We start from the raw sequence: 27046 nt of genomic DNA, 5'->3' as shown, positions 1-27046 counted from the left end.
GAATTTTGTATGAACACAAGTATCCTTTTAATAAACATCCTGAACTTGATGATTTAGTTTGATTTTAAAATGTCAAACTGAGTCTCTAATAAAGTTCATTTGCAAGAACTTCCATGGCCATTAGACAATGTCTGTGTAAAAATTAAAAAAAACAGTTTAGGAAGACTATTGAGATCTGAACATATAATATGATGCATCATTTCTTTTCAAAGTGTGAGTGTATTTAAAAGTTTATCATAGTGGAGAACCCTTAGAAGAAAGGTGTAGGATAGATGTGGCTTTTGTTTTTGCTGTCTCTGTTCCACCTTCCTTGTGCTTGTAAAATTCAATAAGGTAAGATTTGTAAAAGCTGAAATGGGCAGGATCAAATTCTGAAAAATCTAGAAGATGCATAGGAAAAGTCTGACATGGATAGGGAACTGAAAAGACAAACATGAAAACAAGTAAATCTTAACATCTTAATGTCCTCTGGCTCAAAATTGAGAAGTAATGAAAGTAAGTTACCTTTTCAATGTTAGCAACCAAATGTCAGTGCAGTATCAACCAATGCATAGTGACAAGAATGGGAAAGAAAAAAATGTTATGAGGTATGACTGAGGAAGAGGAGATGGCAGTTCAAAAACTTAATATCAGATGGAGCAATCAGAATGGATCCAGGCACACAAATTTGAAATTTGGTCCGTTCTGCTCTTGGCAGGTTCAAAAGCAAAAAAAGGTGGCAGTGGTGAGGTGGTATGGGTGCTGAAAATGTGTAAGGATTTGTAGCGATTGGGTGAACAGCTGTATGAAGAATAGGCTGAAGGCCATCAGGGTAGACATACCCAGCTCAGGAACTTTCTGAGCAGCAAACTGCTAGAGCTTGGGACTACAAATTGAGGAAACATTACTATGTACTTTCCTTATTCTTTATACCATTTTCCTCTTTATCTGCTACAGAATACCAAATAGTTGCATAGATGGACCTCTGGGCAGACCTGAAATGACTGCTTAAATGTCTTTATGCTTATTTTGAATAGTAGCACCTTAACCAAGTTCGAGACACTGTTTGGAGTCCTCTTCTGAGGATACCGAAGATAGTATTTTCTTCAAGGGATTATCCATAAAAGTGTTTGTACTTCTGATGGTGTGTATGTGAAGAACATGTTAAATAGCCTATTTGTTTCCAGACCGTCTCGTCCTGTGTTGTGCAGGAATGAGTAGAACGCGAACATGCCTCAGGAGGTCAGTTCTTCTTTGCCACCTGTACAAAAAGCGGCACTTTAAAAAGTTATATTATGTTCCTCTTCTAATGTGTATTTTTTTTATACTGCCTTTGTTTGCGCAACAACTGTTTTGCTATAAGTATCGGTCTGGGACATGCCTATGCCTCTGCAGTCTGACTGTGTTCTTGGATTGCTGTGTGGATCTTCGAAAGAGTCCATCCCAGTATCTCGCAGAAAAGTTCGCTTTGCCTTTTTGTCTGGTACCGTCTTGCTCTATCACGATTATGACTATTGGTTCATTCAGCCTTCCCACAGCTGAGAAGAAGTTTTGTCAAGGCTTTGTTTGTGGTCAACAACTTACTTTTCAAATGATGGTGTAGTTGCAGAAGATCATGTCTGCTTTTATTAGATTACCATGATACTGTTGTGCATAGCTGGTCTCTTGCTGAATTACGAGAAATCTTGGCAAAGGTCATACAGGCCCTGTAAATTAACTGGACATGTGCAAGTTTAGGTTAAAACTTACTTGGAGGGTCAATACTGATCTCACCTGAGATTTTTAGTAAATGAGATGATTAAAACACTGGTGTGTCAGAGTTGAGAAGTGTGAAGGAGGTCTGCTGAACTTCCTTTCCCATCCTTGAGACCTTATCAGTAGGTGATGACTGACTGTTGCACAAATATTGATAACATGGTGGTGTAAATATCCTAGATTAGGACATAGCCTGATTGAGATGTAGTGTAATAGAGAAAGAAGCAGAGTCTTTTGGGCGGATAAAACAAGGATACATGCTACTGTCTTCTAGCCCATCTGTTTGAGAACATCTTAATCCTTCTTAAGATCAAGGAAATTCCCTTTTTCATTGTTCATACAGAGCAGAGCACACCTGTTCTCCTCTGCACCTTGTGCTCTGACTACTAGGACGAGCTTACGCAGAAGTGACTTGATGCTATTTGCATTGACATTTGACATGGAACCGTTTTATCAAGTGTATCTGCTAGTCTTTTCTCTGATGTAGTGGATCATCCCACCTATCGCGGGTTCTGGGACAGAGCACGGGTTATGCAGAAGTTACAGGATACCTGAAGGCTGGTGTGAAATGAGGGAGGGGGGCGTTGGTCAGTGGGTGGGCATCTGCTGGGGCAAGACAGTCTCGCATGTTTGCAGTGAGCAACTGCACAAAGGCTGTGTCCTCTGGCCATACTGGTAGGCAGTCTTCTATTTTTCGTATGTTTTTATGCACTGTACTGCCCACTCTCTGTCCACAAAGGGTGCTGCATCTTTTTATAGGTGTATTGCTTAACTACCTTAAATGTGATGGCTCTTTGCTAATTTTCTAAAGGCTCGAAGAAGGGTCTTATATGAACGGTGGTGTGAGGACTTTTTTTTTTTTTTTTTTCTATTTATAGTGTTAGGTCTTCAGATTTTTTTCGTACCTCGTCCTCTCGGTATCCCTGGAGTGATTTCAAAAGGCTTTGAAGATAGATAGGTAACAATCCTAATGAAGAGTGTTTAGTATAAAAGGGCCAGTACCAGTTGAGCAAATTTGTGAGGATGGTGTTTGGGTCCTTTAAACAACTCACATTTCATGAGGCATCTGAGTGGCAGCGAAGACAGCTGCAGATCCCACAAAACAGTTAAAAATGGCATGTGTGGAGAAGCGCGCGACTTGGGCTTTGCCCGCCCAGTCCACTTGCATGTATTAGATGTGCCTCTAATGCTGCCTTTAATTCAGTGTCCTGTAAGAACTCAAATGTGTATGCTAAATATTAGAACAGCTGTGTTCAAAAATAGACTGTTTCTACCCCCCTCTCCCCCCCATGTTGAACTTGATTTTCTTCTGACGCGATCACAAGACTGCTGCTGCAGTAGGGGCTTAATGCTATTTACGTCGTCATTTGACATAGCAACATATCTCGGGGGATTTTTAAACAATGCAGCTGTTGAGGAGAGATGAAGAGGTTGAGGGTGGGGAGAGGGAAAAGGAGGATAAATAATTTCATCTGCCATTAGGGCTATTGCAGGGGGGAGGGGAGGCAGCCAGCAAAGCAGCGAGTTCAGTAGATTCATGATTCTGCATGAATGGATGGCAGGATCATGGGAGTTGCAGCTTTCCCTTGAATGGGAAGGAGCATCATGGGAATCTGGCTGCTTCTAATCTTTTTGTGAATGATTCTTTTCCTTTAACATGGCACTGCTTTTATGAATGGCTCTGGGGGCAAAGTGCTGCAAAATCCTTCTCAAGCTGTATACAGGTTCCTTAAGGAGCGCTAGGGTGGGAGCCAGGTGCAGCAAAACAGAGATGCTGTGATGTTTAGCTACTGTTCTGCTCTTTAGAAGTCTGAGAGGACATTGTACTGATTTTAAGTCAATGTAATTAATTTAGCTTGATGGAAGCAGAATTGCTTTTTATATGGAGTATTTTTAATATTTGCTTTCTTTTTCTATTTCAAAATATAGCTGGCTATGTGTATTTTTCCTGTTCTGTTAAGGGCGGAGATGGCAGCATATCAGAATGGTTTTGGAATGATTAAACTTGAAGTTTTGCTCTTCTTGCTCACCCACACATTTCCTTTTTGATTTATGTTCAAAATACTAAATATTCAGAAAGTTTTATGGCACCAGAAGTGAGAATGGAAATGGAGGGCAATAAAGGATTGTTTTGCTTGGTCTGAAGCAACTCATTTACCATTTGGCTTACATTGGAAAAAAGCGTTCTTCTCAAGTTGTACTTGAACACTGTTGTGGACATGCATTTTCAGATTTCTGCCTTTTTTTGATTTTCTGCAAACCTGTATAATTTGTTTTCTTGTCATCTTTGTTGTCCCTTACAAACAAAATGCAGAATCATTCGAGAATTTATGTTCTCACCAAAAGTAGCTTAATGTTGCAGACTTCTTGTGCAGGTTATGTTAAAATCCAAGGATTTCTATTGCAGAGGTGAAAATCCTAATGTGTAATATTAGCTACTTAACATAAAGTTTTTGTAAAACCACAACTGATACATTCTTAATATCTGAATGGTAATTCAACTATTTCAAACATAAACTTTTAAAACTTTTTTTTTCTAGAGGAGAAGTACAAAGTGGAAACAAAAGTCATTGTGGCAGACTTTGGAGAGAGAGAAGATATCTACCGTAGAATCAAAGCGGGGTTGGAAGGCCTGGAGATCGGTGTTTTAGGTTTGTATCTGATCTTTCTAAATCTTTCATAGTGGTGTTTTGTCTTGACATGCCTACTAACTTTTTCTCATATTGAAGTTTATTGAAACCAATTCACGAAAGCTGATGTTTGCTTGACTAAAACTGTGTTGCTGCATGCTCGATATGTTTTTTAGATTCCTGTTGATACACTACATGAGACGGTGTTTGCATGTTTCAGGAACTGTGATGCTTATTTAATGTTTTTGATGTGTTACTCTGTGGTTGCTAAAGGCTCTGGCTTATGACTGCATGCACGCTGGCTTTACCTAATACCATCGTAGAACCTAAGCAAGCTCCAGATACTTAGATACAGCTCAGCAGTAGAGCCCTTCGGGAGAACTGTTAACTTTTAATTATAGAGCTGTTGAAATTTAATCATTACAATATAGCATCAAGTAACTGGCTCCTGCTTCAAAAGTTTTAAGTGTGTTCTGATCATGTTGGTAAGGTGCGGTTCTTTTGCTAGTAGCAACACAATATGCCCAAGTATGGCTTGAGGTGTTGCAGGAGTGTAGGTGGTGTGGTAGTCCTTGAAAAAACAAGGTGATCCGTCCAGTTACTTTGGCAAAGGTAGAACTAAGGTGACTTCAAGAAGGTGTTAATCACAAGTTAAGAAGAGTTTAAACATAACAGCTAGTTTACCTGAATCTTTTCTGAACAGTGGTGTAAAGGCAGTTTCTTATCAGTTTTCTGGTTCTTTCCTTAGAAGCACATATACCTGTGCATATCCTATATTTCTATGGTTACTCAATAGGGGGATGAGAACCTGCGATGGTTAAACATAAGGCATGAAATTTTATAAAGTTGCATGGCTCAGACACCTACTGGCATATCTCATCTGATAAAGTACTTCTCACTACAAAATTCATTTTACTAACCTGAAGTGCAGTAATTGGAGCTAGAACTGTTTTTTTTTTTTTTTTAAAAGCATATTTCAGAACAAATTCATTACACACATGATGATATACTAATGAACTTTGTTGCTAATAGATGAGTCGTGTTGTACGATGTCGGCAAATAATGCCCAAGAAAATAGTGTATATAAAAACTCAATTCAAAAATAACATTAAAGTATAAAGCCCAGAATGTTCTCTAATACTTGTGACAGATTTGAGTACATGCAACTCATGACATCCAGTATTTAATTGCTATAAAAGTTCAAATCCATTGGAGTAACTGCAGCTGCCAACGCTGTGTTTTGTGTAAAGAGTAGTTGTGACAAAGCTGTGGATGCCTTGTTTCTTGTTTCTGAAGGAAATACGTTCCAAAGAAACTTTGAAGATTAAAATTAACGTCTGTTCTAATCTGTTCTGTCAAAATCAACTCAGGGAACGTAAGGCTTGCAAGCTGCCTGTCACGTAGCACTTGCTGCAGAATAGTGTATCACTTAGATGTCTCAAAACACCAGCAAACCTTTTACTGTGTGAGGTACATGTCCACACTGGAAGGGTTTTTATTATTTCTTAAGCTGTGATAAGGTTATAGTGATGCACAAAATCATGAAAATCTGACTCTTCATAGTCTTGCTCACAGTGGGCACTAAAGCAGTGAATGTGTCTCAAATTTTGTGTAAGCTTATTACAGGAAAACAAGCACGTTCCTCAAACAGAGCCTGGTTCTTGCTTTTATTTGTGTGAGCACCTTGACTAAAAACATGGTAAAAATAGCAACTAAATGCTCTAGAGTTGTGTATGCTTTAGCTGAGTTCCTCTGCTTTTTTTTTTCTTTTTTTTTTTTTTTTCTTGCAGCCATTGCCAGTGCAGGTTTACAGAAATCTCTCTTCTAACTAATCACTAGCAGATTTAGAAGATCTTACGCTTGGGCTCATCAGATTACATGATACATAGGTTTTTTTCTTTTCCCCAGATATAGCTGTATTAATAGAAATCACTTGCCAGTGTAATTTTTCAACACAGATGATGGCTACTCCAGAAAGACCATATCTTAATTTTTTTTTATGGCAATTAATTTCATGCTTTAGTGCCTTGTATTTTACATTCTGTAGCATTTGTTGCAATCTCGAATACAGCTTTTGCTGACCTGCGTTTTTCATGTTTGTGTGAGGAAAAACATGGGTTTAAATGAGCACAGCCGTAAGGGATGAATTCTCAGGTTCCAGTATATTTTCTTCTTTCAGGTCTCATCTGGAACAGTATGTATGAGAAGCGTTGGTAGCACAGCATAGTTGCCAGTGATCAATGCTGATTATTTTTTAGCCTTATACTTAGACATGGGAGTCTCCACGTATACTGCTCAAGATCGAGCTTCTGATTATATGGTTGCACAGAGTCTAACTAAAGTACTTCCAGATTGAAATCCTTGTAAACTTCTTATTTGGAAGCTGCTTCTCACCCACATAGGAAGGCTAAAAGAGTTTGCATAATGTTTTGCTGTGTGTTCAAAACGGTGTCTGTCAGTAACTTCGAACATGTGCTAGCTACAGCAATATGTTAAACAAGCAGAGGTGGGAAATCTTTCTTTTGCTGTTCTTAAATCGCTGTGATTCTCAAAAGCAGTTTGAGCTGGACAGTATCTTACCCTATTGTTACCCAGATTTCTCTAGGTAAAATGTGCCTGTACAAACTGAAAACTAATTTTTTTAATGTTCTGTTCCAAACCACAGCAAAGTATGATCTGGTAGAAAATGATTGCTGAAAGTGGAAGGGTACATACCTGGGACCCATTCTGCAGTAAGGGGTGTGACTTTTGTGCGACTGTCTCTGTAGCATGAATCATATAAATATTCTAAATTCGGGGAGAATAACCAAGGCTAGTCCCAAAACCCTGCCACACTTCATACCCAAAATCCTTTCCAGAGAGATGGACTGAAAAATAGTTTATTTTAGGATGAAAAGAAGGAAAAAATCTGGCTCACTCTTGCAATAGCAAGATTGGACCTTCTTCCTTTTTAAACCTTTCCTGTCTTTCTGAATATAGCAAACGCCTGCTGGGAATGTGCCAGCTCCCTATTCTCCTCAATTCCTGTGTTTTTAAAGGTTATCTAAAAGTTAAAAATTTGAAGCACACAACATGACTAATGAACTAAAGGTTTCCATAAATACACAAAGATCTGGACTACAAGAGCTGTCGTTCGAGGGAATCTCTGAATGAAGGTGATGCACTCTGCCAGAATCTCTCCTGCCTGCTCCCTGCGTGTCCTGAATCCCTTTTGATACTTCATGTCTGTCTGGTTGGACGTTAGCGCGATAGCTTTTGGCACAGGTGGAGGGGCTGTTTGTTGTTGTTGTTTTTCGGTTTTTTGTTTTCTTATTTTTTTTAAAAGGCATCGGTACCTTTTGGCGGTGTTCCTTACCCCGGTGCAGACTCCTGCCCTGGAGGTGCGCAGTGCTGTTGAGCATACATAGCACTTCGGGATTCTCTGGGGTGTAAGACACTACATAAATGTAAAATGTTGCCACAGCAACCAAATGTCACACGATTCACTTGCGTAAGATGAACAACAGATACTTAGGAAACGGAGATCCCATTTGCTTGCTTTTTTTTTTCCCCGTCTCCATATCAATGTGCTTTATTAAGTTTGAGGCAACCGAGGCTGCAGAGCAGCCTTGTTTTCTAGTGGTATTAGAAGTTTTCCCCTACTTGTGTTGGGATTTGGGAATGGATATCGCTTTCATGTCTGAGAATAAAACCTTGCCAGTCTGAAGCGTTGGGAAAAAAAAAAAAAATAGGTTTAAGTAATTAATACATTCTCTCGGTTAATTTTAAATGCTGCCAACGGGGAAAGATTTTGCAGATGGGGGGGTGACTGGGAGAATCTCCGCGTAACGAGTCCCTGCCTGCCCAGCCACAGCGAGCCAGAAGCCCCGTCCCGGCGGCAGAGAGCCCCCGGCGGCAGGGCCGCCGCTCGCCGCAGCCAGCGCGCCCCGCCGGAGCGCTGCGGGCCCGGCCTCCTGCTGCCCCCTGCCGGACCCACCGACCCACCGACGGACCGACCGACCGACCGGCGGACCGACCGACCGACGGACCGACCGACCCACCGACCGCCGCGCCCCGCCCCCGCCGCTCTCCTCCGGGGCCGAGGGGGGTCGTGGTGCCGACCCGCAGCCCTGCGGACACCGGGGGAAGGGAGCGGCTGGCCGGAGAGAAGTACCGGGGAGACTTACCAGGAGGCTTTTCTGACTCTTATTTCACTTTATTTATCCAAAAAAAAGATGTCAAACAGTTTCACTGAATGTCCTGCCGGGCACTGAGAACTTTTCTCTGGCTTGAAACTCCCTGTCTGCGGCCGCGCCTCCGTGTTGCGGCGATGTCGCTCCTGCGCTTGCACGGTGTGAGCTGGCGTTTCGAAAAGAGGCAACGTTCTTCCCCTGCACTGTGAAAAGCAGTGGAAGATGGGTATGATGTGCTAAATATGCCAGCTTTTAAACAATTGGAGAATTCACATTTACATGTTTAAAATGGCTTGCGTATTCACTCTCACATTTCACTTGGGTGTGTACAGGTATATTTACAGTTAAGGAAACTTGGCTAAAGGGGTTAGAATGTTTTAAATGCAACGTTTTAAGAGCATTGCTTGAAAATGGTCATTAATCAGAGGATGAGAAATCAGATGGCACCCAAGCAATCTAATTAAAACTTCATGCTTTTGTTTCAGTCAACAATGTGGGAATTTCATATGGTTATCCTGAGTACTTTCTTGATGTTCCAGACCTGGATGAAGTAAGTGCTTTTGTGGTACCTTCTAGTGTTCTCATTTTTAGCACTAAATGCTTAATGGATTTGGCAAAAGTTTTTAGGTTTGGCTAAGGTATTCACATAGCAAGGTTTTCTGATTAGAATTAAAGGTTCAAAAAGCTAAGAGATTTACATAAGCAACGTAACACAATTCAGATGATGGCAGCCTCAGTTTTTGGGGTGTTTTTTACTTACACTCTCAAATTTTACTTACACTTTTATATTTCTATTTCAGACGGATGCTCTGGGGTCAATATCTGAATCCCACTCCTGTCCATGTTCTTATCTGGCGGCTGTTCTTGAGCTGCTTTAGCTTCTGGGGAGGTTCTTAAGTGACTGAAGGGAAGCGAGCAACTTCATTAATGGAAGCTGCATATTCCATAACACTATTATGAAACTTAAATATCACAGTTTTAGACGTTTTGTAACGTAGGGATAATCTTGGTTGCATTGGGTACTTTGAAAACTCCACTGGTGCATGATTTTGTTTCCAAAACCCCTGTAGCTAACTCTATTCACTGTGGGGTTGTGCTTTCTGCTTAAGTATTGATAAATGTATCTGGTTTTTTTTTTGTTTACCTTCAATGAAGCTTCATAATATTTAATAAAAAACCCAATTTTTTTAACCTGATGAATAAACTTTAAGTCAGTAAAACACTATTATGAAATGGTGAAGAGCAAAGTACAGACATTAGTTTATGAACATGTCTAAAATAGCAGAATTTATTGAAGTTCGTGAATATTGCAAACAGTGTTAGGAAATACAGTGTCAATGTGATACATCTGTGTTGTTCTTTATTGGTATGAGTCCCTAATCTGAGATAAAACTTGACCAAGAGCAATTCACAGCCTTGGCTTTGAAAGTCTCACTGCTCCTGATACTTAAGCAGGAAGGCAAGGAGTAGTAAAGGTGGATGTATAAGTGTAAGGTTTAATTTATCCTGGCACTTGAAACCCAGAGGGTATGTAAATATTGATCAAATAACTTGAAACAACAAAACCCAAAACTTTGTTTTCTTGCAGACAATCGACAAAATGATCAACATTAACATCATGTCTGTTTGTAAGGTAAGTGCCCCGTTACCAACACTCGTTCTTGATGTCTTAATTCAAAACTAGTAAACAATTAAAATTCAGTTGTCTGAAGCAGTTACTTTCACCTGTTGGACCACAGCTTCGTTTTTCATCTTGGAGTAACCCAGAGGTTATGATTGTTGTGTCAGACTGTTCTGATTGTTGTGTGAAATATAATTTGTTGCAAAGATACCTATTAGCTATTTAGAAGAGCAAGGTATGTGCACAAAACAATGCTTAATGCTTCTTCATGCTTGTCATCCTAGTCCTTCTTGTAAATAGTTCATTCTTCTCCCCCTGTATGTGTGTTTCTTGGGGTAGGCAACCCTTACCTCCACATACCTAGTTTTTTTTACACTTCAGTGAGAAGGCACTTAAATATTTCCTATGAAATATATGAGCAAGAAGGAAAACCAAGTTCGCAGAAGTGTGCATTAACTTTTGAAGTAAAGTTACCTTCCCTTTTTGATATTTGAACTGAAGTTTTTATTGGGAAGAAATCAATCTGACTTCAGGCTAAAACATATTTCTGTTCCCTTGTTTATTAACATGAGGTCCTTTCAAAAAATCAGATTTTCATCCTAGTATTTCAAAGCTTAAAAGGGGCAGAGGGAATAGCAGCTGCTTATATGACACAGGGAGTCAATCAGTGTATTACCAGCGAGCGGTGAAGAAACTCCTTGTGATTATTCACTGCTAAACCTTAACTTTCTCTTTTTATGCATAACAAAACTTGCATATCCGTTAGCTGAGGGTTAACCTTTTGCCACAGAGCCAAAATATTAGGTGTTTCAAAGCTGTCTTGAAAGATTTGACTTTGTAGCAGCTGTTCTGATTAGGTTAAGTACTAAATTAATCTAGTACGGTGCTCTCTGGGAGTCTAAACTGTAGGTGTTTTGTTTCCATGTGAGGAGGCACAGGGCATCTTAAAACGATGCTTCTCTAAGATTTTTCACACCTTGTTAAAACATAGGCAAACAGTGAAAATGCAGCCCTTGCGTGACTGAATGGGATTGTTAATGTCAGCTTGCTGCTGCTAACTCCCGCTTTTGTGTGTGTTTTGTTTGACATCTTAGAACTACTTGTTGCAAAGTTAGAAATGCTGCAACAGTGAGTCTTCAGAAACTTCTCACCTTGAAAATGACTGCTAACCTGATGAGTTCTGATTTTAGTTGACTGAGGATTGCGGCCCATGGTGTCTTATTCCACTCCTACAACATTTTCATCAGAGCAGTCAGTTATTAATGGGCACCTTTGAAAGTTTCTCTTATGGAAATCATTTAGGAGACTTTTTTTTAACGTTAGCATGGCTACAGCAGGTGTAAATGTGAAGAAGTGTTGTAATGCATAGACCTCTTAGCTAGAGATTAGTGTAATCAGAAGGCCTCTGCTAAGGTGTGACATCCGTGCTGTGCCAGCAGAGGGAGTGCACTGTTAAGTGATTAAAGAATTTGGGGTGTCAGTTTTCCTGGAAGCATTTTGCTAGAACAGAAAAGTTACAGATGAACGATTTTAATATGTATTTCTGAAGATGGTAGGCTAGAATAATAGTTGAGATCTACTTTAACTCGGTATACACCTAAAATTGCAGAGATGCAGCCAGATTCTATTGGTTTCCAGAATAAACTAGCACTGTTTTGTGGCTTGAGTCTTCATGTTTACGATCAGTGCTGATCAACAATTTAACCAAATTTTCATACAGTTGCTTGTAAAATTTGCATTGTGTCAGCCTCTTCACATTCAAACGTGGTTGTCTTCACACGTATAAAAACTTACTGAATATCTACTTGCTGTGTGTCAGTAGTGTTTTTCCTTCTGTTTGAAAACTTTTTTTCTTGACCGTGAATAGCTCCTGCTACTGGGTACAATCAGAGTTTGAGCATAAGCTTCCAGGCTTGAAAATGTTTCCTCCTGCATGAGCCTATTGTGTAATTAAACAGTAGGCATGCCAGATGCTTACTGTTTTGGGGAGAGGAGCACATTAGAGATATGTACCATCTGTAAGTCATTTTTTCAGGAGAACCCATAGAACTAGAGAATCATGGTAGGAAAAAATCATTTTAGGAAAAGTCGGTATGTCCTTTCACTTAGATTTTTGGGATGGAATCCTGTGAATATTTAGTTCAGTGTTTTAGGTTGATAACATCTCTTATCCAGGGGTATAAGTGTGTTTAAAAAAAAAAATAATAATCTCCCTTCTTGCCTGATTAAAAACATGAAGTTTGGGATGGAAGAGAGCACCAAGTTTTTAAGCAAGGAGACGAAGGTCTGCTGAAAAGGTGAAGGTACGGGAGATTCAAAGCAGGTTTTGATGGCACCCATTCAGGCTCTACTCACAGTATCTCCAGATCCTTGTCAGAGGTGTCGTATAACCTGTCTACTGTTATATTCTGGAGCATTGCCATCCACTTCCTTGCCTTTGGGACAAAACTTCCTCAGTGCTTAAAAGGTAATGGTATCTCCTGTCTTGTTGGTGTCTGCACCATGCGCCATCAGCAACACTTCTGCTGGACACCATAACTCTTCTGGCACATGTGTCAAATAACTCCAGTCCTGGCTGAAACACTCCTTAGGCTTGAAGTGGGAAAGTCAAGACATTCAGCACAGTTTGATTCTGCAGAGACGTTAAAGTCTGTTTTGTTGCCACAAGTGTAGGCGTTTTTGAAGGGTAATGCTCATCCCTTACCTTTTGACCCATCTTTTCCTTTGTTGGGCAGCTCATTAGATTTCCTAGGGGATATGCAGCATGTAGGAAGGGGTACGCTGAGAGATAACACCCCATCTTCACCTTGCAGGATAAATTATCAGCTTCGTCCTGCTGTTTAATACTTTTCCCAACCCTGAGGGATCTAATACTATGAAGTTTTTCCTAATGTTTAAGAACTTGTTTTCCATCAGAGTTTTTAAACATGTTTCTTTCCCAAATCCTATTCCATGCTACCTGCTCCCATCATGTCCTTAGAGCAGTGTTCGGTTAGGTCACTCATGAACCCCACAGTGGTGCAATTTTGGGGCTCCATCAGCCTGGCATGAAGTGTTGTGATTACTGTGATCTGCCTTCAAAGCACCCTGTACACACCACTGAAGACAAGCTATGTAAAACATGTTGGAAATCTCACATCTTGTAAAATACTGGTTAAAAAACCCAACCAAACACCACGCTGTCCCCCCAACCACAGTAGGTTCTTTTTAAGCTCTCTGGAAAATGTCACATTTTTATGGTGATGTGCAGTGCAGGAGTTACTCCATTCTTCCTACAATATACAAAACAAGAAGTGCCTTAGGTCTTGATGATGCCATAAATAGAATGAAGAATAATTGTTTGTGGTATTTTCTCAGGAAAGCTTGAGACATAATGCGGCCTTATACAAGGGCTGAGTTGACAGATAGATGAGGAAGAAGACGGGGTAGTATGCAAAGTTTCATGGTTCCTGTCGTAATCTCTTCTCAGGCTTCTGGGGGGATTTAAAAAGCAGAACTTTTAACGATTGTTGGTGGCAGTGCAGGTAACATGGGTTTGTATTATAATTTTTTGATGTCTCACTGCATTTTGAGACACAAACTAAACATACTTCTGACATTGAATAAAATATCAGGTCAGAAGTCCTGGGGTTTTTCACTAACCAGCAAGTGTTGAAGAGCCAAAATTATAGTTGCTCTGTACAGTCTTTATAATTCCTTTGTAGCAACTTCATCTTCTTGTGTCAATACACCTTTGTATGCTGCAGCCTTTGATTTCACCTGGAAAAAAAATTAAACTTGATTTGGCTGTTGGATTAACATACTGAAAGCCAAGGGTGTCAGACTTGCTGTCCAGTGGAAAAAGTGGGTAGGTAATGAGCACAGAGAACAGTTTCCCATACTTCAGGGAGCCCTTCTTTCTCCTTTGGAAGCTGCAGGAGATACTTAGTATGTGAGGAAAAGCAAGTATGTTATTTTTGTTTGTAGCATCGCAATATGCTAATTGCATTGGGAGTGAGGCATAAACTTGTGTTCTCTTGAAAAATGAGTAAGACTAAATAGTTGAGGGAGTGCTGCCTTAGCGGTTGATTAAGCAAGGAGCTGAATTGGTTTGCAAGCTATTATGATGTGGGGGAATGTAAATTTTAGACTTGCAGGCTTCAGTTGGAAATTGGCATTAACAGAGGAAGGGGGAGAGTAAATTACATATATGTACATGCCTTGGTGTCTATGCTGATCTTCGGCTTGATCACCTTACTTATGTTTTATACTGAGTGTCAAATACAAAGGGATAATAGGCCTACAAGATCGAGGATTTTTATCATCACTGTATTTGAGAAGCTTATAATTTGCTTAAGACTTCAAAATACATAAATACTCTGTGTTGAACTGAGAGATCTAGTGTCAGCTGCCCTCGTAATGGAAGAGGAGCGAGAGGTGAATTATACCACGTTGTGAATCCCAGGCAGGACAAGGGAGCAGGACAAGGGAACAGCTCTACCTACAAAGTCTGAAACCATGAGTTTAGGAAACAAAACCCACAACCAATATAAAATTGAAAGGGGGAGAAGAAGCTAGTATATTTGAGAAAGAGGGGAAATATTCTTTTGCAGACCTGTGCATTAGAAAGAAGAAAAGCCTGGGGAGCAATAATCCTGAAAGACAGTAGGAAATGACGTCTCTCTCTCCCATGAGTGTTCAGATGGGCTAGTGCAACCTAATATGGCATCTGTAAAGGTACCTTAACAGAAATCAGATGATAGTTGCTTGTGCCCTGCTAGCACCCTATGTGAATTTTTGCATTTGCTGTGTATTGGAGAGGATCACAGTAAGTGGAACATAATTCTGAGGGAAGTGGCAACACTGCCTTGTGAGAAGAGAGCACTCCGTGTGTGTGTGTATTCCAGTCTAGTCAAGAGGTTCCTTTAAATTTGTATTCAAAGTCATAATCAAAGGGGGGATGACGATTTAGCCAAGTACATAAGTTTATAAAGGAGAGGGACAGTTGCCAGTGCTTGGAAGAGGAGCAAGTGTTCTGTGGAGGTGGTCGTGAATATCATTCAGATGGTCCAGAGGGAGAAATCAGATGCTGCGGTTTCCCACCCTGCTGACTTTGAACCTGAGAGCGTGATACACAAGAAGCTGGAACAAGGGAAATGTAGCTGTGATAAATACTTTTCAGCAATAGTCAGGGAAGCACTTGGGATTTTTCTTCAAAGTACAGGTAACTTGGGGAAATTTAGGAAATCCTGGAGTTCTGTGGCTTTTTGTAGATTTGGGGTTGAGACAAATACGTATTTCACACCTTGAAAAGAAAAGGTTCAGCCTTATTATTTGAGTAGTCTTTTCCTATGGAAAGCTGGGGGGAAAGATGCTTATTTTGAGAGCCTTCCCTTGTAAACTGGACTCAAAAAGTTTGTGGCTCTAAATAGGGGAAACTTTCTCTCCTAAAAATGCCCCTCAAAGGAAAGTCACTGACAATGAAGAGGGCTTGCAGCATATGAAGTTCGTAGTTCCCTTCATAAGTCCCATGCCCGTTTCTGGTTACTGACCTTGCCACATGGGTTACTGCATGATTTTCTGTTGAATTGACATCAGATTTAGTTGCCCGTTTTTGCAAATATAAATTGTTCTTGTTCAGCTTGGGATATGAGCTGCATTGATAAGTTACTGTTTCAAAAGAGATGATACATTATAAAAACTTAATAGTAGATGCTGGGAATAGGTTTCAGGATCAATCTGAGTACCAGTTCCTTAGTTCTTTCAGTGCAAGGTCTGCAGATGAGAGTTGCATAGGCACGGTGTTGGTTAACTATTTGTTAAACAGCTAGTAGATTTGTGAGCTTGTGTGAATCATCTGCCCAGGCACTATGCGTTATCTTATGGTGGCAATGATGGCTTTTACATGTGTGGGTGCACCACGGGGAATTGCTGGTCTTTAAAAAGTTTTATGTTGCTTTGAGTTGTTATAATTTTGCCCCAGATTTGTGAATGAGATCTGAAGGAAGCTTCTTAGCTGCATAATGAAGTAGAAATGTTGTCCAAGTTCTCTAGCTTCATCCTTTGTTGCACTTGCATAGGCTTAATTACAGATCATTATACATTTTGGAAGTGGAAAGAGTGACTTGCAGTCATACCATCCTACTATAGAATGATTTCTCTTTGAATATACAACTGTGGTATTAGGTTTCTGGCTTTGGATAACAATTATGTGGCCCGTAATTTGTGAAGGATGACTTTGAATATTTACCTCAGCTTTTCCTACTGTATTTTAGCAGTCTGAGTGAATATCACTTGAAAGGTATTCAAAACTTTACAAATTATTATTCTTTCTTTAAGCTCTACTCCTGAGCTATTGCTTGGATCAGAGTGAGAAAAGACGACAACTCAGTGATCACTAAGAATGGGAGAGTTTTTTTCTGAAGAAAAAACACTGGAAATACGTGGTTATAACTTCTGTTTGTTAGTGCTCTAATAGCAGCTTTTAAGTGTAGCACCTGTTTCAGAACATAAATCTAACCATATGGCTGTGCATTTTTGTATCTGCAAGTGGGAATCTCTGTTTCTTTAGACTAAAAGTGCTGTTCCTTTTTCCAAAATTAGAAGGTAGAAGACAGGTCTGGTGAGGAAGGGTGGACAATACAACCAGTGCTTGCCAGGCATGTAATAAATGCAGTTGCAGATAAATGGACATCAAGAAATGGTAGCTGCCTGTAAAAGATCAATGAAATGGTCTGTAATGAATCTCTACCTTAAGTTAGCCATTTGCTGCGAGCATCCTGGAACTTAGGAGCTGGAGGGTTAGGTGTGAAAGAAGTTGACTTAAAAATTATGCAGCCCTCCAAACCAAAGGAACTATACCTCAAACTCTATGATAGCATTATGTGTATATGTGAAATCATTGAAAAACAAACCAGTAAAAAAACCTCAACAACTACTGCTTCATGGTTGTGCGCTAAACATAACTTTTTGCCAGACTATATAAAATATAAATTATTAGCAACTTGTAATGTCAAGGAGACCGTCCTGAGCAAATTTCTCAGATGCACACATATGCACGCACATTCTCACTCTGCTCTGATGCAAATTTCAGGAAGAAAAAAAACAGTTTTCTTTGGATGAGCTGGCAGTTTTCACATAGCCTAGTGTCTGGCTACTCTGTCTGAAATTACCTGAGCCTTCAGAGTCTTGGGAACATTCACATTTTCAACTGCTGCACTGGCATTTCTGTGGAAAAGTAGTATTTGTTCGGAAAAATGGTTGTGTGAAGGAAGCCTAGGTGAGTTCAGTAACCACTAACTGAAGGCACTCCTCTTCGGGTAGTTCCCAACCTCTCCTTTAGGTTGCCTGCCACTTTCTTCTTCCTTTATTAGACTGCCTTCAGAGAAAGAAACACTGTCCTAGAGTTCTCCGGCATCCTACATGCCACTTCCTACAGACTCAGACTTGCAATGTTTTGGCATTTATGAAATACACCCCTTTACACAACTGGCTATCTCTAAAAAAGACCTGGCTAAAATTTGGATTCTTTATCTGGGAAATGTTTATTCAATTCTAGGTGTTTGTGGTTGAGCTGCCTGTTTCATAATGGCATGTCTGAGATTACAGCTATTGAAGAAAAGAGTGTTAACTAGTTTGGCTGTTTTGGATAAAGATTGTGCAAGCATGTATGGACACTGTTATTAGTGGCAAAACTACATTTCTGCTTTAGATTGTTTTATTTGAATTAATGCTGGGAATATTTCATGCGTGTGTACAATGTATAAATTTGCCAGACCTGAATACGGCTGCAGAATGCCCTGCCAGCATTTTTCCAATAGTGCCCTTGCACTGCTGGAACACTGTGAGTGTGGACTTGGCTGGGTGAGGTGAGACTGACTCAGAGAGCTGCCTTCTGTTGTTTTATTCTTTTTAAAAAGCCAGCATTTTTTTCTGTACGTAGATACTGAATGTACATATATCTGTTTTCACACATAACGAGATGTAAAAATACAGATAGGAAAAAGTTTTGCCCCGTTTTACAGATTTTTTTAAAATTCCCTCAAAATATTAATTCTAATGGAAACAAATGAAAGTGATGTTGAATATGAAATCAAATTTTGGCATAGGTGTTTTTCTGTGGGGGAAAAAAAAGATTGATTGCCTGTCCAGCCTAACTTTAGAAACAGACTATTTAACACAGCTGATGGTGAGAGACTTCTTGATTTCTACCTGACTTGTGTACCTATTGTTATATCTCAACTCTCAATGCCTTCATAGTTTTTTAATTTATATAAGTCAAACAGTTACTGTAGTATGTTTTCCTGCGCTTTCGTTTGGATTTCCAATAGTAACCCGCAGGTTTGTGCTACGCTAAGTTAGAGCTGCTTGGGGGGTTGCACTTTTGATTCAGACCACGAATGCATTTTTGTGGATTTATGACAAAGTTTCAAAGGTGGGGTCCCCTCTGCATTACAATGGGAGATCCTGTACTGGTTTTTCAGACCATTTATGGGTTGCCTAAGGGAAGGCAATTGCAGTCCACGTCCATGTGTCAATCTACGGAGATGATATGCAGCATTACACTGCCCTTAGAGGCAAGAAACAGTATACTGCTTTTTGCCAAGGTATCTGTGGGAGAGATCATAAAGCTTGCACCAGATAAAAGACCTGCCAGCCTTGAACTAGTCTTAAAATCAGTCCAAATCATTCTTTATCCTTTAACATTAAAAGAAATAGCTGTTTCCACATCTCTTTTGAAGCATTAGTGTATGAAAAAGCTTATGTATACTTAGACTTAATGTTAGAGGGTTTTTTTTGAAGTTGCATCAGATCTGTTTAGCTTGGTGATGTTTACCAACTCTGAATACTTAGTTTGACTTCTGGGGCAGTACTGAGAGTTAAATATGTCAACAGCCGACTTCATGAAAGAAGGTCCGTTCAACTCCTGCCTGTACAGTCCCCTGTCGAAGCATCATGCAGCATGGCTGATGGCAGAATCTATTCTGAGAAATGCCAATAAAATACAAAACACAGCCCTCCTCTACCATTTTCTTTGTGTGTCAACTGCAATCAACTGAAATTTTGTTTTCTTTTGTGTTTTTCCTCCTTTATTCCTGAAAGGGTATGTTTTATAATCTAAAAATAAAAACAAACAAAAAAACCCCCAAACCCAGATTCAGTCATATGCAAGGGCTAATGCAGTGGTGATAGTAATATCAATAGCTTGCTACAATAAGATTTGTTTCCTTGTAAAAAAAGTGCTTACAGGTGTTTCGTGCCCTTGTATATGCTGGTTTCTTTTTTTGTGTGTGTTTTTCCTCCCATACAACTCAAATGTTTCATGTTTTAAGCTATCAGGATAACTTGCTATCTGTGGGAATACCATTACATTTTGGTGCCATTAGTATTTTATTACCCCCTCCTCACTGTGTTCTGAAAACTTTGTTGGAATACCTTTTAAAGATTTGAAAAGTGGTAACAATTTATATTTCTTGTCTGATCTGTCTTTGGTGTCAGTGACGTGACATTTATTAACAGGGTTGGTTGGGGGCAGGGTAGTATTTAGCACAAGCTGAACTTTGACATTATCTCTTAAAGGCAGAAATTTTGGATTTAAATTGTATTTTAGAATGGTAGTAATTAGTAGTACGAAAATTATTTATTTCACGCTAACTAAAAATTCATTAAAGTTTGGATCAATGCTTGATTTGTTTCCCTTGCCAGAGCTGTTCTGTCTGCAACTGGGAAGCTTGTTTTAGGATTACTGCTCTGGAGAATCCTTCGACCAGGTTGTAAATAGATTGCTCAGAGTCATAACAAAGGCAGGAGCTTCCAGAGCAGTTGGGAGGTTTGCCAGGCTGCTTTCCTTGTGAGGGTGTGCGTTCTTCAGTGTGAAACCATCTGTGTAATCAGCAAAAAATGTTTTGGGTCTTAAATGTTTTCTGTAGGTAACATAATGTAGGAAACTTATCTTCACTAATTCTGTCCTGTGCTCTTGCTGCTCCACAATTTATTTTTAACTTAAAATCAGCAGTTCAGTAAGCCTAGCTAAAATCACAGAATTGGATATTGTCTTGAGTCTTGGCATAGGTGGTAAATTTAATCAGTCTTGAGGAAGACAGATGCTTTTTGTGGGGGGAGAAAGATGATACATGTACCATAGTACTCTGGTGTTTTAATGTTCTTTAGAGGCCACAGATGCTGCAGAGCAGCGAAGACTTTTTTTTTTTTTTTCCTTCACTCTTATTGTACTTACGCTACTAGCTGGATGGGTTCGCCAGATTCAGTGCACACACTATTTGACAGAGCCAAGTTATCCAGGTAGAATAAAAATAAACTGCCTACGCAAAGTATGGTCTCTGCTTCCCCGAGCCTTGGTTGGGGTGGAGGGGGTGGCAGCTGCTTCTGGGAGGAAGGGAGGCTTCCCTCGGTCTCTGGCTGTCTGGTGTCTGCATTCTCAGCCATCACGAATGTTTTCTTTTTGCAGATGACACGATTGGTGCTGCCCAGCATGCTGGAAAGGTGAGTCACACTAACACTATCCAGACAAAGTCATCATTATTTATAGGGGAGAATCCTTTCTTGAAAAATTCATTACTGTGACTAATCAGCCTAGTCTCCATGTTTTAAAGGCAGAGTAATGCTGGGTGAGTCACGCTGATGGTGCATGAATCATCAGACGGTGGAAGCCTTTTCCACTCGATTCCCTTTTTATTTTTCCTCTCCCTTCTCCACTGTTGTGGTGATTCCTTTTAGAACAGAATTAAAAAGCCCGTCTGACTCATCAGCACTAACTCAACAACCTGCTATTCTGAGGGGGTGGTTACAGTTCCTGGGAATAACCTTCTTAAGGCTATTTCTCTAAGTCATTGTAAGTAAAATGGATGCAAAGAATATGTTCTCATTATACAGTAGGAGTTATATTGAGGAAAGTCTGTGATCATTTGGAAAACTAGAATTGGAGACCAGCTCTTTAAAATAACAGTTAATGCACACCACTGTCGCCGCAGAAGACGTGTGCTGACTCCCTAGCTAGCTCCCGGGTGAAACTAAAAGGTGCACCGTTTCCGTGTAGTCCCTCCAGGCTGTTTTCTAGCTGATGTTGACTGTCCCAGGCTGCTTGCCGTCTCTGTTGCGGTGCTAACCTGGCTTGCTGGGGGGTTGCCCTCGGTCAGGGCTGAGCTACGCTTGCAATACTGAGGAAAGCTGTGTAGAACCATGCATGACAGTCACCATGGTATTGCCTCCAAATGAATACTCCAGGAGGAGCATATATACAGGGCAAACCTCCAAATCCGACAAAGATTAAGAAAAAAAATTGGTATTTCTTGCATCATCCCACTATCTGGGAGTCTTCATTGCAGATCAGGATTCAATTATTCAAGTGTTGCACAGATGCAGAGCAAATGTTTCACATCTAAAACAAAGTTTCTTCATGGGTATTAACTGTCAGAGCCAGTGGCCAGTATGGGAGTCAAGTGTCTAGCACGTCAGGGTGATGGCGAGCTTAGATTTTTACTTAAATGATCAGGAGATAAGGAGTTTATTTCATGTAAAGGAACTTGAATTAGAAAGGAAGACCCAGGACAGAGCTCTGGGGCAGGAGTATAATATTTCCCAATAAAGCTGGAGTAGAGGATGAGGATTAGAGTACAGTGGTGGTAGCTACTCAGGGTTTGTAAGTCAAAAGTTACTCCTTGCCCATGTACTATTATTGATGGATAAAGGGACCTGTCTTTTGTGAAGCCACTGCCCTGTGAAGATGCCAACATGACCAAAGCCATTCTGTTTTCTAAGGATTTAATGTTGTTTTGTTATCAATTTTTGGAACTTCGAAGCTCTAGCAATTTCTTGCCTCAGTTTCTTCATTGTCTAAAGAAATGTCATATTTATCTATTTGGCAGAGTTGATCTCTTCAGCTTCTTAGGACAGAATGATATATACTCTACTTATAGAATATCCTGTGCGTGTTTTTCTGTTACGTATTAACCTGGGTAAGATGATCTGAATGAAAGGCAGCAAACTGGGATCCTGCTGACTTCTGGTTCTGACTACCCTTGAGCATACCATGTCATGTTTCTTTTCACTTTTCCTAACTACATGATTACTTCAGGAATCTCAAGGATAAATGTTCAAGAAGAAGCTTAGAAAGAAAAGGTTGATAGTGGTTAAAAAAAAAAAAAAAAAAAAAAGTACACATCTTGAACTTTTTCCTGTGTGTGAGCAGCCACTTTGAATGACTGCTCCATTTGAATGAAGCCTTGGTTTCTGTCCCAGGGAAAAATATTTGAAAAAGCTTCCATTTTCTGTTCCGTTTTGTGAAGTCAGTTGGGTTTGCAGTGCACAGAAGCAATGTCTGCAGCTGCCAACTCCGGCATAGTCATAGCTCACAGGCCATTAACACTGCTAAGAGTCTGTAACCACAGGAGGACATGGCTGTCCAGCAAATCCAAGAGCATGAACGAATGGTAGCTGTACTTGGCTGCTCTTTGGGCCAACCATAAATTTCTCACATGGGACTGCAGGTTAGGAAAAAGGGCTCCAGGCTCTAAGAATAAAACTAGACTAGGAATCCCATCATTATTCCTCACTTGTTCAAGGAGGATAGCTTGTTGAGTAGATAGATGTGATGTAGTACGCTATAGCGTCTTGCAGCTATAGTTTGTACTTTTACGTATTTGAGTGCGGTTTTTTTAATGGCAATATATTACAAGACAAATACAGAAATCGAGCAGACCTTACATGCTTTGCATCCAGGTCTGTGAGGAGAAAACACAAGCGCCTCTTGGTGTGTCTGTTACTTTTTATTTATAATAAACATAGCAGCATTAGATGAATGCCACTTTTGGTAATGGCATTTAGATTCTCTGCTGTGGCTCCTCTCCTGTGCTCTGAACACTTAAAGCGACAATTTATAATCTGCAGTTTCCTATTACACTTAAATGAGCAGTTCCTCTGTAAATTTTCAGGCTACTGTCTAAGGTGGGAGACTCATAGAGCTGAAAATCGAGGCTTGATGTCTTTGGGAACAAAAAAACCACCACCAACAACAAAAATCAGTTGACTGTTTCTAGACAAATATCAAACTATGGTATTTATTGCCAGGGAAGTAGCAAGTGCATAATTACATTACAGAGGAAGCTTGCTCTTTCCACTTGGCGTGCAGCTGGAGCAGGCGCTGGTTGCCACAGCAACAGGGAGATGGCTAAATATAGCCTCCCCGGCGCTGGACCGCTTAAGGTAGAATGATGGGGAGGTGTGAGGGTGTGGGCCTGGCTCTCCATCTTGACCAACTTTTTTTTTAAGTGCACAGTTGAGTTGGATGGAGCCAAAATTTTTTTGCTGCACTGATGCTCGCGTAGTTCTTCAGGTGCCTCCCTAAAGACATTTCTTCTGCAATTCCTCTAAGAAGCGAAATTTATAATGGAAGTAATTGGAAGTGTTCCCCCTACATGCATGTTTCTTAGTTTCCTTTTTCCTGGAGGTTTTAAGTTACGAGCTTTTAAGGCTAGGACTGCGTTCTTTATAAAGAAAAAATACAGACCACAAAATGCACAGTGGCATTGACTGCTTCAAAAAGACCAATACATGGAGCTTCTGCAAGGGGCTGCTATTAATTTGTTGTGTTTCCAAGAGGGCTTTCTTCACTGGCTCAGACCATTAATTCACTGCACCTAGATGATGGCACTACTGCTCGAGAGTTGCAGCCTAGCCAGATGCTGCAAGACCTGTGCTTTACAGCCTGAATGCCAGCCTCTCTTCTAAAGCTTCAGTTTGTTTTATAAGCATGAGGCTTGTGTTTATCCATATAAAATGCTTACCCCTTTTTGAATCCTGTTAAGCTTTTGTCCTCAATTAAGTTTTATGACAAGCACTCCCATAGTCTGAATATGGGAAGAGCACTTCCTTTTATCAGATCTAAATTTCAGTCTTTCACTTAAATAAATGTCATCTTTCTTTTGTATTCTGAGAGGATAAATCAAGATCTTGATCTTTGCCATTCATTAGTCTGTTTACTCTTATCATGGCTGTTCTTAATAGTCTCTGAAATAGCTAAATTGAACCAATCTTTTCACCTCATAGATGTATCAGGGTTTTGTTTTTTTTTTCGCCTTTCTTAAATGATCAGGTTATTAATATTTCTGTCCTATATTTGGATAGAAGTGTTCCATAGACTGTAATACAAGATTTCAGTCGTGGTGGGTCTGTCCCTGCTATTCCCACCATCCTGTTCTTTGGCTGGTTTTGGTGACTGCTGCACAAAAGAGAACTTGTGGACTTCATTCAAGTTTTCCAGGGAGCAGATAGTTGATTTAGAGTCCTGCAAGGTTTGTGATTAGTTCACGTTATTTTCTTTAGTATGCGTTGTTGGTTTTGTTAATACTGATTTTTCATCTGCCATTCTGTTGTCTGTTCACACAGCAGTCTGAGCTTTTTAAAAAGTTCCTTATAGTATTCTCCAATCTGGTAATCTCTTAAAAACGGCATGAATACTCATTTCACTGCTAATCCCCATTTGAGCTCATGAATAAATATCACAAGCACCACCTGTCTTGATATGAAAAACTTCTGGCATCCACTGTTAACCTTTTGCTGTCGTGAAAATTCATGATTAATTTGTGCTCTTATTTTCTCCATGCTACATGTTTTGATCCACATTACTACTTTATTTCACCATGCAAGCTTTGCAGATAACTCCTGAAAAATACAACAAACTTTGGCAAAGGTGTTTGAAATCCTGAATGACTGAAATGATTCTTTTCTGTCACGTTAGCCATCTCATTTCTAGAGGTGAATCAATCACAGATTTAATTCACACTTTTATCGTGGCAGAAGCCATGTCGGTTTGAATGTATTGTCACGATTTTCAGAGTTGTATCGTTTTAATTTTTAATGGTCACTTAAGCTCAGCTGTTTGTTTTCAAGATGGCTACTTAAATCATTGTGGCAGCAGCAGCAGCAGCATAGGGTACACACGGATGAACAGATAGGATGAGAAACTCGTATGTGAATCTGCAGGAGCTGAGCGGCATGATGCCCACCTGCGTGCATGTTCTCACTCTGCACTAAACAGCATACTTAGTAGTACGTTCAGATAAACTGGCTTGGATTTACTACAGGGTAAGAAGAAGCAGAGATGCATCTTTCACTGTGTTGGACTGTCTGGTAGCACCTTCTAGCAGCGTACTTACCCTAATTTGCCTGAAGCGTTTAAAATGAATTCTTCTTTCTACCTAGCACTAAATAATAAGTCTGGTTTTGTAGGTAAAACTAGCCACAGAAATAGACATGCTCAAAATCAGTCAGTGGGTTGGGAAACCCAGGAGTCTTACTTTCTGTCCTACCCGCACATGCTTTAGAAGTGCTTGGCAGAGCAGGTGGTAGCTAATTTCAGACTGGTACCCTTACCTAAATATTATTGTGAAATACTTTATGTTAGTGTAATACAGCTGTAAAACAACTCTTATTTTCTGTAGTCATCCACTGAATATCTTCCATACTATATTAAAACACTTCTGTATTTGAGCAGTAGATTCAGATACTTCCTATCTTGACGATCCATCATGAAGTAACATTTAGAAGATGAAAGGGATTATTGAAGTGTAAACTATATAACAAACTTGTATTGCCATTTCTGCCACCTTAGCTTGAGATTTAGAAGTTGCCTTTTAGACTTGGGCCAGCTTCTCTCAATCGGTTTGGCACAGTTTAGCCCAGTGTGTGTGTGTGTGCGCATATATATCTATATATATGTATGTATGTATTCTCTCGCTGTATTGACCTTGGATTTGTTCCTGATTTATACCAGCTGCTTGAATACTTATATTGTGCTTAAAATCATATTAGTAAATTTCAATTTAGGATTTGGTTGGGGTTTTTAAACAGACCTTAATCTCAATTGCATCCTAGAGGTTTTCTTTAGGCTTGCAGTAACTTTCTGAAACATGAAAGATGTTTCCTTTATTTAATGATAATATATCTTCACTGCCTTTCAGATCAAAAGGGGTAATCCTGAATATCTCCTCAGCTGCTGGGATGTACCCAACTCCACTGCTGACTCTTTACTCCGCAACCAAGGTAAGTGTTCTTTTCCACACTGAAATCAAGTGTCAAACATAAGCCAACACTACAGGAATAAATGTTGTGGTGTCCATCTAGTGGTGCTTTCAAGAACTAAAAGTACTGAGTTTCTAACTTGAATTTTTCCAATAGTGGAAGCTGAAAGGTCGAGAGAAAAATGAGTGCAAGGGTTTACTGGCATGGAAATGACTATTTTATATATTTCATCATGCATTCTACTTTTACGTGGAAAAGGATGCTAGTGTACCAAGCAAGCTTAGTGTGAGGTTGAGAAAGGACATTGACTGAAGTTTCACACACTTATTTTGAAATTTTTTTCCCTTAACATTACTGAAGATGTGTATCTTCAATATATATGTACATATATTTATTTAAGTAGGACTCTTCTGGTGCTTGCTGGAAGCAAACTTTGTCCTCATTTTTTATTAGTTGCCTTAAGTTTAGCATTTCAGGTAAGAGAAGAGAGAGAGCTCTAGGGCCTCACCGTTACCAGATAGTCAACTTCCCTTGATCCATTGACCGCACATCCTGCGAACGTAGCCCAGTATGTCGTTCAGTGTTCTTGCAGCGAGTGGATTATTGGCTTATCTTCTCCCTGGCAGCCACCATAAATTCCAGGTTCTTTGCAGCAGGGCTGCTACTCGACCAAAATTAAGGCATGACTTTATCCCACTCTGTATGCAGAACTTTGCGCTTCACTCTGTGCCAGTCAAGAAATCTCATGATGTTTAACAATAATCAAGTTTATCAAGGTCTCTCTGGACTGAAGCTCTGTCGTGTCAGCTGTTCCATCTAATGTTGTCATCTGCAAATTTGCTGAGGGTGTGCTCTGTGTCATCATCTAGGTC

At 40.0% G+C, this 27046-nt stretch overlaps 1 protein-coding gene across 1 annotated transcript in view; it reads left to right on the top strand.

Moving 5' to 3' along the window:
- Positions 1 to 27046, top strand: part of HSD17B12 (hydroxysteroid 17-beta dehydrogenase 12) — a gene marked incomplete at its 5' end in the record, with an annotated part of 94482 nt that overhangs the window by 53859 nt on the left and 13577 nt on the right. The window contains 5 exon segments of the mRNA XM_082318611.1: positions 4275 to 4385; positions 9022 to 9086; positions 10125 to 10169; positions 20605 to 20639; positions 26114 to 26195. Of these exon segments, the coding sequence (XP_082174737.1) occupies positions 4275 to 4385; positions 9022 to 9086; positions 10125 to 10169; positions 20605 to 20639; positions 26114 to 26195 (338 nt within the window).

The sequence above is a fragment of the Platalea leucorodia genome (assembly GCF_965183815.1).
Source record: "Platalea leucorodia genome assembly, chromosome: 7".
In the NCBI taxonomy this organism is placed as follows: Eukaryota; Metazoa; Chordata; class Aves; order Pelecaniformes; family Threskiornithidae; genus Platalea; species Platalea leucorodia.
This window is presented reverse-complemented; position numbering and strand designations above follow the sequence as displayed.